Genomic DNA, 15494 nt, shown 5'->3' with positions numbered 1-15494 from the left:
TGTTAAATTTTGAATGTGAGCATCAGAAATAGGCAAATGCTACAAAACAGGACTGGATTTATTTTGTTGGTTGTCTAGACTTAAGAGGATAATGGAGAAAATGTTAATAATGCAAATTTAATGTAAAAGTATGTCATGCATATATTTTTTAGCAGTCAGCTATTAAACATTTAACAGCACACTGCTGTTTAGTGCTATGGGTTAGCTATTATTATTGTATCATAACTATTTATTTATGTCTTATCTACCCTACTAGACTCAACTCAACTCACTGAGGCAGGGACCATGTGTTACCTGGTAGCTGTGTGTGCTTATATAAAGAGTCATCAGCTTCTTACCAGGCACAAACATTATTTTCCTCTCCAAAATATGACTGTTAAAATGTGGGCTGGGGGCAGCTAGGTGGTGCAGTGGATAAAGCACCAGTCCTGGATTCAGGAGGACCTGAGTTTAAATCTGGCCTCAGATACTTGACACTTATGAGCTGTGTAACCCTGGGCTAGTCACTTAACCCTCATTGTCCTGCAAAAAAAATGTTCTGGGTTAGTGGTAGTAGGTGGCACAGTGGACTGACCACTGGCCTGGGAAACAGGATGGTCCTGAGTTCAAATGAAGCACATACTAGCTGTGTGACCTTGGGCAAGTCACTTGTTTGCCTCAGTTTCCTCAGCTATAAAATGAGCCAGAGAAGGAAATGGCAAACCATTCCAGTATCTTTGCCAAGAAGACCCCAAATGAGGTCACGAAGAGTCAGATATGATTGAAAAATGACTCAGCAACAACGATCTACAATGGGCCGACATGAGTCTTCTTGACTTAAATTTCTTCATCTAGGCAGTTCCCCACCTCCCTTCTTCATCAGCCTCTAAATGACTTCCTCTAGGATTCAAAGTCCCTACTCTCTCCTCTTTTGGCCTTGACCACTAGGTTTCTGGGAGACAACCTAGTCTGATGTCTAAACAGACCTGGGTTTTAACGTCAGTTCTGCCATTTACATACTATATGGCCTTGGTAAAGCACGTCCCCTTGGGAGCCTCCGGTTCCTCCCTTGTAACATGGGCACCAGGTGATCAGTGGAAAGAGGACTGGCTTTGGAATCAGAGCATCTTGGTTTGCATCCTGCTCTGATATTGGCTGTGCTGTGGTGGCTAAATCATTTAATCTCTCTTGGACTCCATTTTCCCATCTCATTTTGAGGTTCTTGGACCAGATGGCCTATAATGGACCTTTAATAAAGTTCTAAATATGCGATACCTCTTACACTTAACAGTAGGGGTAACTAGGTGACACATTGGATAGATAGATTGCCGGGTCTGCAATCAGGAAGATGAGTTCAAATCTGACCTCAGACTCTTACTAACTGTGTGACCCTGGGGAAGTCACTTTACCCTGTTTGTCTCAGTTTCTTATCTGTCAATGAGCTGGAGAAGGAAATGGCAAACTATTCCAGGATCTTTGCCAGGAAAATGCCAAATGGGGTCATGAAGAGTTGGGCATGACTGAAACAACTGAACAACAACAACACATAACAATCTAAGCATATGAAATTGTAGAATTATAGAGATAAAAGAGAGCTTGTCAGTGAGCTAGTGTCCCAGAAGGGGCTGGAGTTGAGGTCTGGAGATAGAATTGGCGTGTGGATGACAACAGACTGTTTCTATGTCCTTGTAGGATTTCCTGGGTCAGGCCTTCTGCACTCTGGGAGAGATTGTGGGGTCCCCTGGGAGTCGCCTGGAGAAGCCCCTCACGTAAGTGTGTGGGGAGGTAATGTTGAGCAGGGGTGGGTGGCATGTCTAGCTTAATTCAGTGTCAGTGACTATTTTGCCCAGCGTGGTGCCTTGCACAAAGTAGGCATTTAATAAATATTTGAGTTTTATTTTGACTTGTTAAAGAAGTTTAGTTGGGGAGATCATGAGCTTATTGGGTATTTGGATGAAGTTTGATGGTTACAGGTGTTCTGACCACCAGTACCTCTCATGGTCCTTTATAGAGCCTTAAAGATAACCAGATACCCAGAGACTCCTCAGATAACAAGACTCACTAAGGGGTAGTACTAAAAGCTATTTATGTCAAGGGTCGGGGTGAGGAAGGCAGCATTAGCTATAGACTTTTTTCTGCAACTGTCCCTACTAAAATGAATGATTGAGTGAAGGAATGAAATGGGAAATGAAAAATGAATGTCCCAAGTACTTTACTAAGGATAAGGGATATAAATAGGAAAAAAAAGAGAAGTCCCAACTCTTAGGGATCTCACTCTAACCTATGGAGATGGTACATAAAAGAGGTTCAGCCATTGGACAAATGGAAAGGCCGGGGTATCATTGGGGTACAGTGATTAAAACTCAGAGATCCTTTGGTTACTTAAATAGTTAAGTGACCTGAGTTACTTAACAGTGCTGGGAGTTTGCTGGCCAATGATGGTAAGACGTGGAGGATCTTATAAGTCAGTGGCTAGGGAAATGGTGAGAGGTCTGGTAGCCCTCCATCTCATCAGAAAAAAAAAATGGAGTTCTTGATTCTCATTTCATCCAAACCCTATGGACAGATAAGCATTTAAGAAAGAGGGGGAAGGGGGCAGCTAGGTGACACAGTGGATAGAGCACCGGCCCTGGATTTAGGAGTACCTGAGTTCAAATCCGGCCTCAGACACTTGACACATACTAGCTGTGTGACCCTGGGCAAGTCACTTAACCCCCATTGCCCCACAAAAAAAAAAAAAGAGGGGGAAGGCAAAGGGTTAAGGCCATATGGGTTCTGGGACTCTCTAGGGTTGGGGGGGGTGGCAAAAGGGGTTGGGTATATCCAGTGGCAGTGGCTCTTCTTACCACTTGGCTAGCTAGCCCAGAGCTGGAAGAAGGACTCAGGGGGGCAGGCCTCCTTAGTCCTTCCCTCAGACATGCTCAGGGATATATGCATTAGTCAATCCACCAATCATCAAACATTTATTAAGTGCCTACTATTTGCCAGGTACTATGTATCCTAAATAAGTAGAATACAAAGACAGAAGTGAAAAAATGCTTACCCTCTAGGATCTTATAATCTAATGGAGAGGTAATATGTATACATATATAGAATATATACTAAATAAATACAGGGTAGTTTGGGGAGGAGACATACTAGCAAGAGGTGGGTTTTAATTCCAATTTATTAGCATACTCCATCTTTGGATACCCTCCAGCACCCTTGGGCTGTAGACTGAGAGCAGAGTTGAGGTCCACTTTAGCCCATCCTTCCACCTTCCCCTAGATTCCCACTTCCCTTTAATTTTTCCTTGTTATTCTCCTTTTCCAAGGACCTTTCCTTGGTTGCTTTAGCAATCCTAGTCCCAGATACCCAGTAAACCCTTGAATGCTGCCATATTCCCTATCAAGCAAGAGTCGGAAAAAGAGCAGGAGAGAGGACTTTAGAGCTTCCAAAAGTTTCCAGGTGTATTTATTGTCAGACTTTATATCTATGACCCTAAGCTGGTACTTACCCAGGACTATAATTCCAACCCCATGACCATTGTAATGTGGAGGGACATAAAAGAAATATAAGACACACATCCTTGTCTAAGAATTTTTAGTATAATGAGAAAGGCAAAACTAAGGCAGAGGTACATTGAACATGACAAGGTCCTGGTTATAAAAGTGATAGAATGTGCTATAAGAAATGATAAGGAGGGGCAGCTAGGTGGCACAGTGGATAGAGCATCGGCCCTGGACTCAGGAGTACCTGAGTTCAAATCCGGCCTCAGACACTTAGCATGTACTAGCTGTGTGACCCTGGGCAAGTCACTTAACCCCAATTGCCTCACTAAAAAAAAAAAAAAAAAGAAATGATAAGGAAGTGGGTTTCAGAAAAATCTGGAAAGGCTTATATAAACTGATGCTTAGTGAAGTGAGCAGAACCGGGAGAACATTGTACACAGTAACAGCAATATTGTGTGACGATCAACTGTGATAGGCTTAGCTCCTCTCTGTGATACGACAATTCCAAAAGACTCATGATAGAAAATGCTCTCCACATCCAGAAAAAAACAACACTATGAAGTCTGAATGCAGACTGAAACATAAGATTTTCACTTTTTTTGTTTGTTTGTTTGTTTTCCTTTTGTTCTGTTTCTTCCTTCATGACATGACTAATGTGGAAATATGTTTAACATGATTGCACATGCACAACCTATAGCAAATTGCTTGCTGTCTTAGGGAAGGAGTGAGTGGGAAGGGAGGAAGAAAAATTTGGAACTTAAAATCTTATAAAAATGAATGTTGAAAACTATCTTTATGTGTAATTGGAAAAAATAAAATACTATTTACAACAACCACAACAACAAAGCAATAGGAAAGAGAATGGCAAGGGAAGGAGTAGCCAGGGAAGGCTTCATGGAGGATCTAGGATTTCACTTAGCTTTTGAATGATCATAGATCATAGGTCTAGCATAGGAGGGCACCTTAGTTTAACCATCTGGTTTTATAAACAGGGAAAATTTACTGATGGTCACACAGTGAATGGCATAACCAGGATTTGGGGCCTGTACTCTGAAGCCAAATTCCACGTTCTTTATAATAGACTAGGCTGCCTCCTACACTGGAAAGCAAATGTGGTTTGAATCTTTTCTCATGTGCAAGCCCCTTCCTCCCTGCCCTAGAGGCATTAAAGGGGGGGGGGTTAGGGTAGAGGGAAGAGAAAAGAAGGAAGGAAGATAACACACAGGATGACTGACAGCTCCTTAGTCAGGGAATAATAGGCTGCCTTCCCAACCCTGTCAGGAGTTGGGAGCTGTAGGTGGTAGGGGTGGGAAGCAGGTGATAGGAGTGGTTGAAAGCTGTGTTTCTCTAGGGGAGTGGAAGGGCAAGGGAGTTGGGGGTAGGCTCCTGGGAAGAAGTCTGGTCACTTACCGGGAAATTTCAGCTTCCTCTGCACCACCCAGCTGGTGGTGAAAACGTGGGTGGCATCTGCCTCTTTGTCTGAGTGTGGGGGTGGCAGTTTCTAGGTCACTTGTCTGCCTAGAGAAACAGGCCTGATGGATTGAAAGACTGAGGAAGGTCAGAAGGGCCTCCTTCCTCTCTCTGATTTCCTCTGAGATGGGCAAAGTTACTCCCTTGAGCGATAGAGGCCTCTCTGATCCGTATCTCCAGCTGGTCCTCTCCTGAGGGGCCTGGTGGGGCTGGGAAATACTGTTTATTCCATTTACCACTGAGTGTTTGGGCGATCTTTGAGAAGCTCGATGCCTGTGGACCCCTTGCAAGAAAGGGAAGGGCTTCAGGGAGATTGGGAAGAAACTCATGGCTCAGTGTCACTATAATGAAATAAGAAGAGCCCTGGATCTGGGGATCAAGAGACCTGGGTTCTAGTCCTGGGTCCCCTGGTAGCTTTAGCCAGTAAGTGGTTTTAGGCAAGTAATTTCCTTTTTCTTGGCCTCATTTTCCTCATGAGTAAACTGAAATGTTTGACCTGGGTGATTTCTAACATCTAATATTCTGTGGTTCCGTGACTACACCACTCCATTCCTATTGAGGTGCCCAGGCCTGTGCTACAAGAGAAATAGATGATGCATGATATATTTCAGAGCTGGAAAGGGCCTAAGATACATACCATCTAGGCAAATGACCTCATTTTACAAGGATCAGAGAAGGGAAATGATCTTCTCAAGGTCTGTGGATGGACTCATTGGACAGATATACACGATGCTATATGCTTCAAGTGGGGAATCAATCCTATTTCCTTTCTAAAGCCTTTCTGAGTCGTCCCAACCAGCTAATGTCTCTACTTCCCTACTATTTTCTGATAGAGAGATAAACCATTTATTAAACACTTACTAGGTTCCAGGCACTGTGCCAAACCACCAAAGATACAAATACAAGACAATGCCTGCCTTCAAGGAGTTTATATTCCAACAGGGCAAGACAACACAAAGGGGTGTGAGAAAACTAGGGGGAGGGTAAATGGGGCCACACTGAGGAGGCTGCAGGATGTGAGGTAGAAGCCTCAGCCCTACAAAGAAAAGGCAAAAAGATCACTTGTCAGAGCTGTTTGACTTTTCTTTCTTTTTTTTTTTGTGGTGCAATAAGGGTTAAGTGACTTGCCCAAGGTCATACAGCTAGTTAATTGTCAAGTGACTGAGGTTGGATTTGAACTCAGGTCCTCCTGAATCCAGGGCTGATGCTTTATCCAGTGTGCCACCTAGCTGCCCCATCAGAACTGTTTGAATAGGAGAATTTTCCAGTTTCTCCTTCACCAAATACATGGGGCCTTGTTGGTGATTACATTTATTCTTTCCTTTCTTAGACTGTGAGCAAGTTCTGTATATTTCTTTTGTCTCCTAATAGTGCTTTAAGCATAGTGAGCAATCAACAAATGTTGAATGAATGAATGAATATAAACAACACCAAAAATATAGCCCAGTGGTGTCAAACTCAAATAGAAAGGCACCACTAAACCATACCTAAGGATCCCTGTAGGCCCCATATTGAGTTAGAAAACCACATATTAACATTATTTATGTTCTATTGTATTTTTATTTTGTTAATATTTCCCAATTAAATTTTAAGCTAAATTACATTCATTTGAACTTGAGTCCAAATCTGGCCTCAAATACTAGTTGTATGAACCAGGGCAAGTCCCAACCTCAGTTTGGCTCAATTTCCTCACCTGTAAAATGAATATAATAATTACATATATGTGTGTATATTTATGTATATGGTTTTTTTCTTAAATTTGTGATTTTGTAGTGAGTCTGAGGAGGGCAGTGGTTCCATTAATAGAAATGAGGAAGTTAGGGGTGAGGATGGTTTTAGGGGAAAGATCAGTGGGAGTTGAGAAACATTGAGTTCAATGAGGATAATGACAGTACTTGCCTGACCAGGTTGTGAAGATAAAATGAGATAACATATGGAAAGTGTTTTACAAACTTTAAAGTGCCATAAAAATGCTTTTGTTGTTGTTTAGGCTTTTCAGTTGTGTCCAACTCTTCATGACCCCATTTGGGGATTTCTTGGCAAAGATACTGGAGTGGTTTGTCATTTTCTTCTACAGCTCATTTTACAGATGAGAAAACTGAGGCAAAGAAAGTTAAGTGATTTGCCCAGGGTCATGCAGGGTCAAATCTGAGGCCAGATTTGAATTCAGGAAGATGAGTCTTAACTCCAGGCCCAGTACTCTATCCTCTGTGATAGATGATAGCGCTCTATCCACTGTACCACCCAACTGCCCATACAAATGCGACCTCATATTATTATTATTAATTATTATTATTATCTTCCCAGGGTTATCATGAGGCTCAAATAAAATAATAATTATAAAGCACTTAGCACAGTGCCTGGCACAAAGTAAGCAGTGTATACAGGTTAGCTATTATTATTTTTATCAGGTTCACTTGGGAGTGTACACAGCCTCTGTTTAGGAGTTAAGTAGCCCTAGCCCCAGACATTCAGTAAGCTCTTGAATGTTGCCACATTGCCTGGTAAACAAGGGTTGGTGAGAGAACAGGGGAGGAGACCTTATAGCTTCCAAGAGATGCCTTGTCTGACTTAGGTCCATAGACCTAAGCTGTTCTTAGCCAGGGCTACATCTCTGACCCCACAACCGCTGTAATGTGAGGGGAAGGAGGGAGGGGGACATAAAAGAAATATAAGAAGAATCCTTGTCCTCAGTGAGCTTTTAGTTTAATGAGGAAGAGAAGCAGAGGTACATGCAACAAAGGTAAGGGGCCGGCAATAGGACAGAGGGAGAGAATGGCATGGGAAGGGGCTGAATGTTAGATGCTTCTGATAAAGACAATAAGTGCTGGGTCTAGTCAGGCAGGGGTCAGGCCTGCTCATCATTCTGCTTCTCACTCTCTTTGCCTTTCTGTCTCTTTCTCTGTTTGTCTGCATCTCTGTCTGTCTGTTTTTCTCCACCAGGATAGGAACATTCAGCCTGAATGCCAGGACCGGCAAACACATTCCATCGGTGTCAAATGGGTAAGGTCAAAGGTTCCTTCTTCCCCACGCATATCAGCCTTACAGAATCCTGGGCAGGGCCAAGATGGCTCTTAGGAGGTCAGATATGAATCCATGATGTGACCATATGCAGATCCAGACTTGGTCAGGGAAGTAGAGTTGGTCCCTGCCCAAAGACACCCACTGAGGAAGGGCTCAAGAGCTCTATATAAATAATAGGTGGAAATTTTCTAGAGCAGCTAATCTCATATGGGTACTTCTGGGGGGTGGTTGGTGAGGAAGCCAGAACTATATTCATAATCACACTATAATGCTGTGGGTTTTTTGTGAGGCAATTGGGGTTAAGTGACTTGCCCAGGGTTCACTTGGGAGTGTCAAGTATCTGAGGTCGGATTTGAACTCAGGCCCTCCTGAATGCAGGGCTGGTACTCTATCCACTGCGCCACCTAGCTACCCCCACACTATAATATTTTAATTTCCAATATGAGAAGAACCAATAGATATAACCCTAATAAACAAAAGCTCTTTGTGGGGTCTTTCAATATATTTTTTTTGGTGGGGCAATGAGAGGTAAGTGACTTGCTCACAGTTACACAGCTAGTAAGTGTCAAGTGTCTGAGGCAGGATTTGAATTCAGGTCCTCCTGAATCCAGGGCCAGTACTTTTTCCACTACACCACCTAGCTGCCCCCAACTTCAATACTTTTTAAAAGAATCTAAGACTAAAAAGTTTGAAAACTGCTATTCTAGAACAAACTCTGGATTGGGGAGATTGATCTTTTGGGTCAGGCCACAAGATTAGATCCAGTCCATGAGTACTCAAAGTCAGGAAGCCCTGGGCCACAGGTAACAACTTGGGTTCAGATTACTCTTTCACCATCCCAAGATGAGAACCAATGGCCCCATTCTTACCCACCTTAGGTCCATGATTCTCCCCTTAAGTCCTTTCCCTCTCCATTGGGGAAATAACACAGTCTGGGTAGCTCTGAGTGGAGTAGGTTACTTTTGTTTGTTGTTTTGTTTTTGTTTTTTTTGCGGGGGGCAATGAAGGTTAAGTGACTTGCCTAGGGTCACACAGCTAGTAAGAGGTCACTTTGAATATAGAGTTGTTGATGGTCTATGTGCCTTGAAGGCCAACCTTGCTAATATGGTAGAGCTTCCTCACCAGAGGGTTGGTCTTCCCCTGAAGGAAGACCTGATAAGGATTTGCAGTCTGCCCTGGTATATGTGTAACAATGAAACTATGGACATTCTGTGTACATGGAAAGGCTAATTGACCTTCAGGGCATTTTTCCTTCAGAAGTGATCTTTGGATGAAAAGTATGAGAACCACAAAAGCCTGTTGGTGCCACTGTGCAGGCAGCCCCACCCCTGCTTTGGCTCTGAAGGAAGACGGGGAGGTTAGGTAGGGAAATCTGGTTAGTTCTGAAGAGGGAAAGAAAATCATTTCCAGGTTGGAGAAATTTGTCTGGGCAGCTAGGTGGTGTAGTAGATAGAGCACTTGGGCTGGAGTCAGGAAGATGCGAATTCAACTCTGACTTCAGACACTTATTAGCTGTGTGACCCTGGGAAAGTCACTTCACTCTGTTTGCCTCAGTTTCTTCCTCTATAAAATGAGCTGGAGAAAGAAATGGCAAACCACTTCAGTATCTCTGCCAAGAAAACTCCAAATGGGGCCACAAAGAGTCCGACATGAGTAAAACAACCAAACAACAACAAAAGGCAGTATAGCACAGTGAAGAGAGGGTGCTGGATTTGAAGTCAAGAAGACCTGAATTCAAGTTATGCCTCTCACTTAAATCACTTAATGTTCTCAGGGTATTTACTCAGTGCTAGATGGGCCATTCTGTTGTTGATAGGAGGTGGGGGGAAGCAGCATTTCTGAGCTGAGGAAATCCCAGATCTGGGCTATATTGAGGTGCCCTTTCATTTACACATTTCCTGAATGTTCTAGGAAGCTCCTTCTCGTGGGGATAAGGCTGGTCTGTGAATGGTGCTGGTGCGGAGGAAGGGGCTGCCTTGGCTGTGGGTGTCCATTGTCTAATATTGGCTCTTTCCTTTGCCCAGCGGGGTTCCTGGGAAGAAGTGTGGCACTATTATCTTGTCAGTGGAGGAGCTGAGCAACTGCAGGGTGAGTAACGATGGAGGAGGGGAGGGGAGAGCCCTCTCTGGACCAGCTGACTCCAGAGAAGACTGAAGGAGGCCAGGTGGGCCTTCCATGGAGCAGCAAGGCCACAAGGGGTCTTGGGGGGTAGGGATGGGGGAGCAAAGCTCTTCATTCCTACTTTGGCTTCCCCATTTTCTAAAATAGAGTTTGTCTATGCTGTCGACAACACTGGCGGACAGATATACCTTTTCTGTCTTAGCATCTGGTCATCATTTTTTCTTGGGGGTGGGAGTGCAGTATCCTAGGACAGTCTCTTAATTAACATTTTCCCCCTTTCAATGCCTAACATAGGGTTCTGCAATCAATTAGTCAATGAATGAACCAGCAAGTATTAAACACCTATGACTGTGATAGATGCTGGGTTATAAAGACAAAAAGGAAATAAGAAGTAACATAAAATTATAAAAATGAAGGAATAAAAAAGAAACCTGTCCTTTAGGAACTTACATTCAATATTCCTACTATATACAGTAGGTGGTTAATAAATGCTTTTTAGTTTTTTCTGTTTTATTTTCACTTATTTATTTGTTTATTTATTCATTAATTTATTCATCTATTTATTTATTTACCTATTTATCGATTCATTTATTTATTTATCTATTTACTTATTTATTTTTTATTCATTAATTTAGTTAATTGCTTACTTATTTACTTATTCATTCATTCATCTATCTATCTATCTACTTATTTATTTTTGCAGGGCAATGAGGGTTAAGTGACTTGCTCAGAGTCATACAGCTAGTAAGTGTCAAGTATCTGAGGGTGGATTTGAACTCAGATCCTCCTGAATCCAGGGCTGGTGCTTTATCCACTGTGCCACCTAGCTGCCCCCCAATGCTTGTTATTTTTAATCTCACATACAGCTTCCAGGGTAGGAGACTGGTGTTGGATTTGGAGAAACAGGCATTTTCACTCGTGTGTGTGTGTGTGTGTGTGTGTGTGTGTGTGTGTGTGTATGTGTATGTGTGTGCGCACACACACATGCCCTCTCATTCCATCCAGTCTTTCAATCTATCATAGGCCACATAGACAGCAGGATATAGTAACAAAGGGTTAGACAAAGGATTCAGGTAATATTGGCCAGGTAAAGTCTCTGCAGGATAATCCTACTCTTGTTTTAGGGAGCTGGGACCCGGTGTTTGAGCTGGTGTAAGCTGGAGGAGAGATGGGAGGGGCAAGGTAGGTGGGAGTAGTAGGAGAAATAGACTGAACTTGGAAACTGGGGTTTCCAGGGAATGGTCTCAACCCACTTAATAACTAGTAACAGGAGAATGAATGAAGTAGGAGTGGGAGAAGGAATGGGAAGCAACCAGACGGTTTAGGCTTCCTGGCTTTGCTTTGGAGAAGTAATTGGAGTCAGGACACTTGCATGCAAATCCCAGCTCTGATACTTAGTAGCTCTGTGATGGATGTCCTCTGTTTCCTCCTCTCTAAAATAGGTTCAAAAATAGTCACACTGTCAACCTCACAGGGTTGTTGTGAGTATGTAAATTGCCTTGTAAACCTCGTAATGCTGTATTCATATTCTTATTAATAATAAACCTTAAAGCACCATAAATATATGACCAATTATTTTTATTCAGCATCATTTACAAAGCACTGTGCCAGTGTTGGGAGGGAATTTAAAAAGGGAGAAGTGTAGTCATGAGAATGAGTGCTAGATTTGTTGGTAGAGAGATCCTGACTCTGTCATTTACTAGGTGCATGCCCCTTGGGCCTCAGTCTCTCTTTAAAGTAAAAGGCATGGGGAAAGAAGGGAATAAACATTTATTGAGTGCCTACTATGTGCCAGGCACTATGCTAAACACTTTACAAATATTATCTCATTTGATCTTCACAACAATCCCACAAGGTAGGCATTATTATTATAAACCCCTATTTTACAGTTGAGGAAACTGAAGCAAACAGAGGTCAAGTGACTTGCCCAAGGTCACACAGCTAGTGTGTCTGAGATCAGATTTGAACTCAGGTCTTCCTGATTCCAGGCCCAGTGCTCTATCTGCTGCCCACCTGGCATATAGCAGATGCTTAATAAGTGTTTATTGATTGGAGATGAGAAAACTGAGGCCCAGAGAGAAGAAATGATTTCCCTACAGACACACTGGTACTAAGTGGCAGGATTGAGATTTGGTCTTCAGACTTCAAATAAAACGCCACTGGGGCAGCTAGGTGGCACAATGGATAGAGCACTGGCCCTGGAGTCAGGAGGACCTGAGTTCAAATCTGGCCTCAGACACTTGACACTTACTAGCTGTGTGACCCTGGGCAAGTCACTTAACCCCAATTGCCTCACCCCCCCCCAAAATGCCATTTCCATTATCACACACTTCCTCTCATTATTTTGAACTTTAAGGGGACCTTCCAGCCTCCAGGTCTCATATTCCAAGATCTAGTGAACACATCTGGGTTTCCCTACCTCTTGTACCCTACTATTGTAATTTTATAGATTCCAATCACATCTTTGGGATCTTCCCCCAAAGCTGTCAATTTTCCTGACTACAAAGACCTAATTTGTTTTCTCTTCTCACCTGGCAGTCAGCTTTCCCTTCCATCCCTCTCAATACCACCTCCCCCCAATCTCCTTGATTGTTTCAGCTCTCTTCCTACGGTTCCATTAGGTCGCTCTTAGCCTAAAACACTTTCAAGGAAAGGAGATAGAATCTCGGCACCTGACTGAATTAAAGTAATTGTATTTGAATGGTTCTCTTATGTCATATTGGTGCAACATCCCCTGAGAGAGAGAGATCGGCCTCACAGTAAAAAAGGGGGCAGATTTCCAAAGATGCATCAGGGCTCTGCCAAAAGGAACATTTCCTGATCATATGAATAAATTCTACCCGAAATGGAGAGAACCACGCCTGATATAAGAGGAGAGAGAGAAACAGAGATGGAGAGATAGGAAGAGACAGAGACAGACATTGAGAAACAGAGGCAGAGATAGAAACAGAAAGACAGAGACAGAAGGAAACAGATGCAGATAGAGAAAAAGAAGGGCAAGGAGAGAAGGGGGTGGCAGAGAGAGACTGACAGAAACCGAGAGATACAGAGAGACAAAGAGAATGAGAGAGAGAGAGAAAGCAAGACACAGAGACACACAAGAGAGAAAGAGACAGAGAGAGAGAGAGAGAGAGAGCAAAAGCTAGAGAGAAACAGAGACAGAAAGGCAAAGAGATATGCACAGAAAGAGATAGTGAAAAGGAAGGAGAGAGAGAGAGACAGAGTAAAAGACAGAGGCAAAGACAGAGAGACAGAAAGCAACACAAAACAGACATAAAAAGACACAGAAAAGGGGCAGCTAGGTGGTATAGTGGATAGAGCACCAGCCCTGGAGTCAGGAGGACCTGAGTTCAAATCCGGCCTCAGACACTTAACACTTACTAGCTGTGTGACCCTGGGCAAGTCACTTAACCCCAACTGCCTCACACACACACACAAAAGACACAGAAAGAAACAGGACTATAAAGAGGTAGGTGAGGCCGAATGAGAGAAATAGAGAGGGACACTGGCCCTAGAGTAAAGGGGATCAGAGTTCAAATTCAGCTTCAGGGACTTCCTAGCTGGGTGACCCTGGGTGACTCTCTTTCTTTCCTTCCTTCCTTCCTCCCTCCCTCCCTCCCTTCCTTCCTTCCATACTTCTTTTCCTCCTTTCCTTCCTTTCCTTCTCCCCCTACCCTGTACAGGGAGTAAATAATCAATCACTTGACAAGCTACCTCTAAAAGGGCTGCTCCAACCCTTCTACATGTGGTGGCTTCCAGTCTGTTCTATAGCAGTCATCCTACTGAGTCTTACTCATTTATGTGCAAGACCCTGTGCCAGGCCTTGGGGATAATTTTAGTACAGACCCTACTTTCAAGGACCACATGATCCAACAGGGGAGGAGAAGACAGGGTACAGTGGTGCAGTAAGCAGAAGCCTGGACCTAGAGGCCCTGGCCCTCCCAAACAAGCACGGTAATAGATCCCTCTGGCCAGGTCAAGCCACTCCTGTTGTATTGTTCTGGGCACCACAGTTGAAGAAGGACATGAACAGGTTGGAGAAGGAAGGAAAGAAGACAACAAGTATTTATTAATCAATTACCATGTGATAAGAATGTAAATGAAAGTAAAAAGAAAGACAGTTCCTGCCTTCTGGGAGCTTACATTCCTTTTTTTTTTTTTTTAAGTGAGGCAATTGGGGTTAAGTGACTTGCCCAGGGTCACACAGCTGGTAAGTGTTAAGTGTCTGAGGCCGGATTTGAACTCAGGTACTCCTGACTCCAGGGCCGGTGCTCTATCCACTGCACTATTTAGCTGCCCCAGGGAGCTTACATTCCAATGGGGCAAAACAACTTGTAAGAGGGAGCTGAGAAGAGGTGGGGGAAGGAGATAAACAGTGTAGGGGTTTTGAAGTCCAGAAAGTCAGAGCAAGGAATGAAGGCAGGCAGGGAGGCTTCAGGAGGAGCTTCCCAGTGGGAGAAAGGGAGCAAGTCTTTCAGAGGAATACTCCAGGGTGAGCAGGCCTTAGGGCTACAGGCTGTTCTAGGGAGAGTACTAGAGGAAAGGGACCATTTTAATGAAGGGTCATGTTAGGTGACACAGTGGATAGAGCTTTGGACATGGAGTCAGGAAGACTCTTCTTTGTGAGTTCTAATCTGGCTTTAGACACTTACTAGCTGTGTGATCCTGAGAGAGTCACTTAACTCTGTTTGCCTCAGTTTCCTCATCTGTAAAAAAATTAGTTAGAAATGGCAAACCACTCTAATATCTTTGCCAAGAATATCCCAAATGAGGTCATAAAAAGTTAGACATGTCAGAGGGGGGCAGCTAGGTGGCGCAGTGGATAAAGCACTGGCCTTGGATTCAGGAGGACCTGAGTTCAAATCCAGCCTCAGACACTTGACACTTACTAGCTGTGTGACCCTGGGCAAGTCACTTAATCCTCATTGCCCTGCAAAAAAAAAAAAAAAGAAAGAAAAGAAAGAGTTAGACATGTCTAAACAATAGCAGAAGGCATCCAGGTCACATAAAGATCTTTTGATTGAGCTTAGCCTGGCTGGGGAGAACACTCAGAGGGAACATGATTCAAGCACTTGAAGGCTGTCCTGTGGAGGTCAGATTAGATTTGTCCTGCTTATCTTGAGCAGGCAAAGCTATGAACTGTGGGTCCAAGTTGCACAGGGGCAGACTTCAACTTGATTTAAAGAAAAACTTGCTTCCAATTAGAGCTGCCCAAAAGTGGAGGGCTGCCCCAGGAGGCAGTGAGTTACCCTTTAACAGAGGTCTTCTTTTTTTTTTTAACCTTCCCCCCAATTAACACACATTTATTTTTTCTCCTTCTCACTTCCCACTCACTTCAGTAAAAACAAGAGGAAAAACAAAACCCTCATAATAAACATGCATAGTCAAGCAAAACAAATACCCTCCTTG

The 15494-nt window shown here is 43.4% G+C and overlaps 1 protein-coding gene across 1 annotated transcript in view; it reads left to right on the top strand.

The window, feature by feature from the left end:
* Nucleotides 1–15494, top strand: part of CPNE5 (copine 5) — a 212276-nt gene that overhangs the window by 80868 nt on the left and 115914 nt on the right. The window contains exons 6-8 of the mRNA XM_043963252.1: nt 1672–1748; nt 7884–7943; nt 9989–10052. Coding sequence (XP_043819187.1) covers nt 1672–1748; nt 7884–7943; nt 9989–10052 — 201 coding nt within the window. The remainder of the gene's footprint in view (nt 1–1671; nt 1749–7883; nt 7944–9988; nt 10053–15494) is intronic.

The sequence above is a fragment of the Dromiciops gliroides genome, chromosome 4 (assembly GCF_019393635.1).
Source record: "Dromiciops gliroides isolate mDroGli1 chromosome 4, mDroGli1.pri, whole genome shotgun sequence".
In the NCBI taxonomy this organism is placed as follows: Eukaryota; Metazoa; Chordata; class Mammalia; order Microbiotheria; family Microbiotheriidae; genus Dromiciops; species Dromiciops gliroides.
Note: the sequence above shows the minus strand (reverse complement) of the source record. Positions and strands in the feature narration are given on the sequence as shown.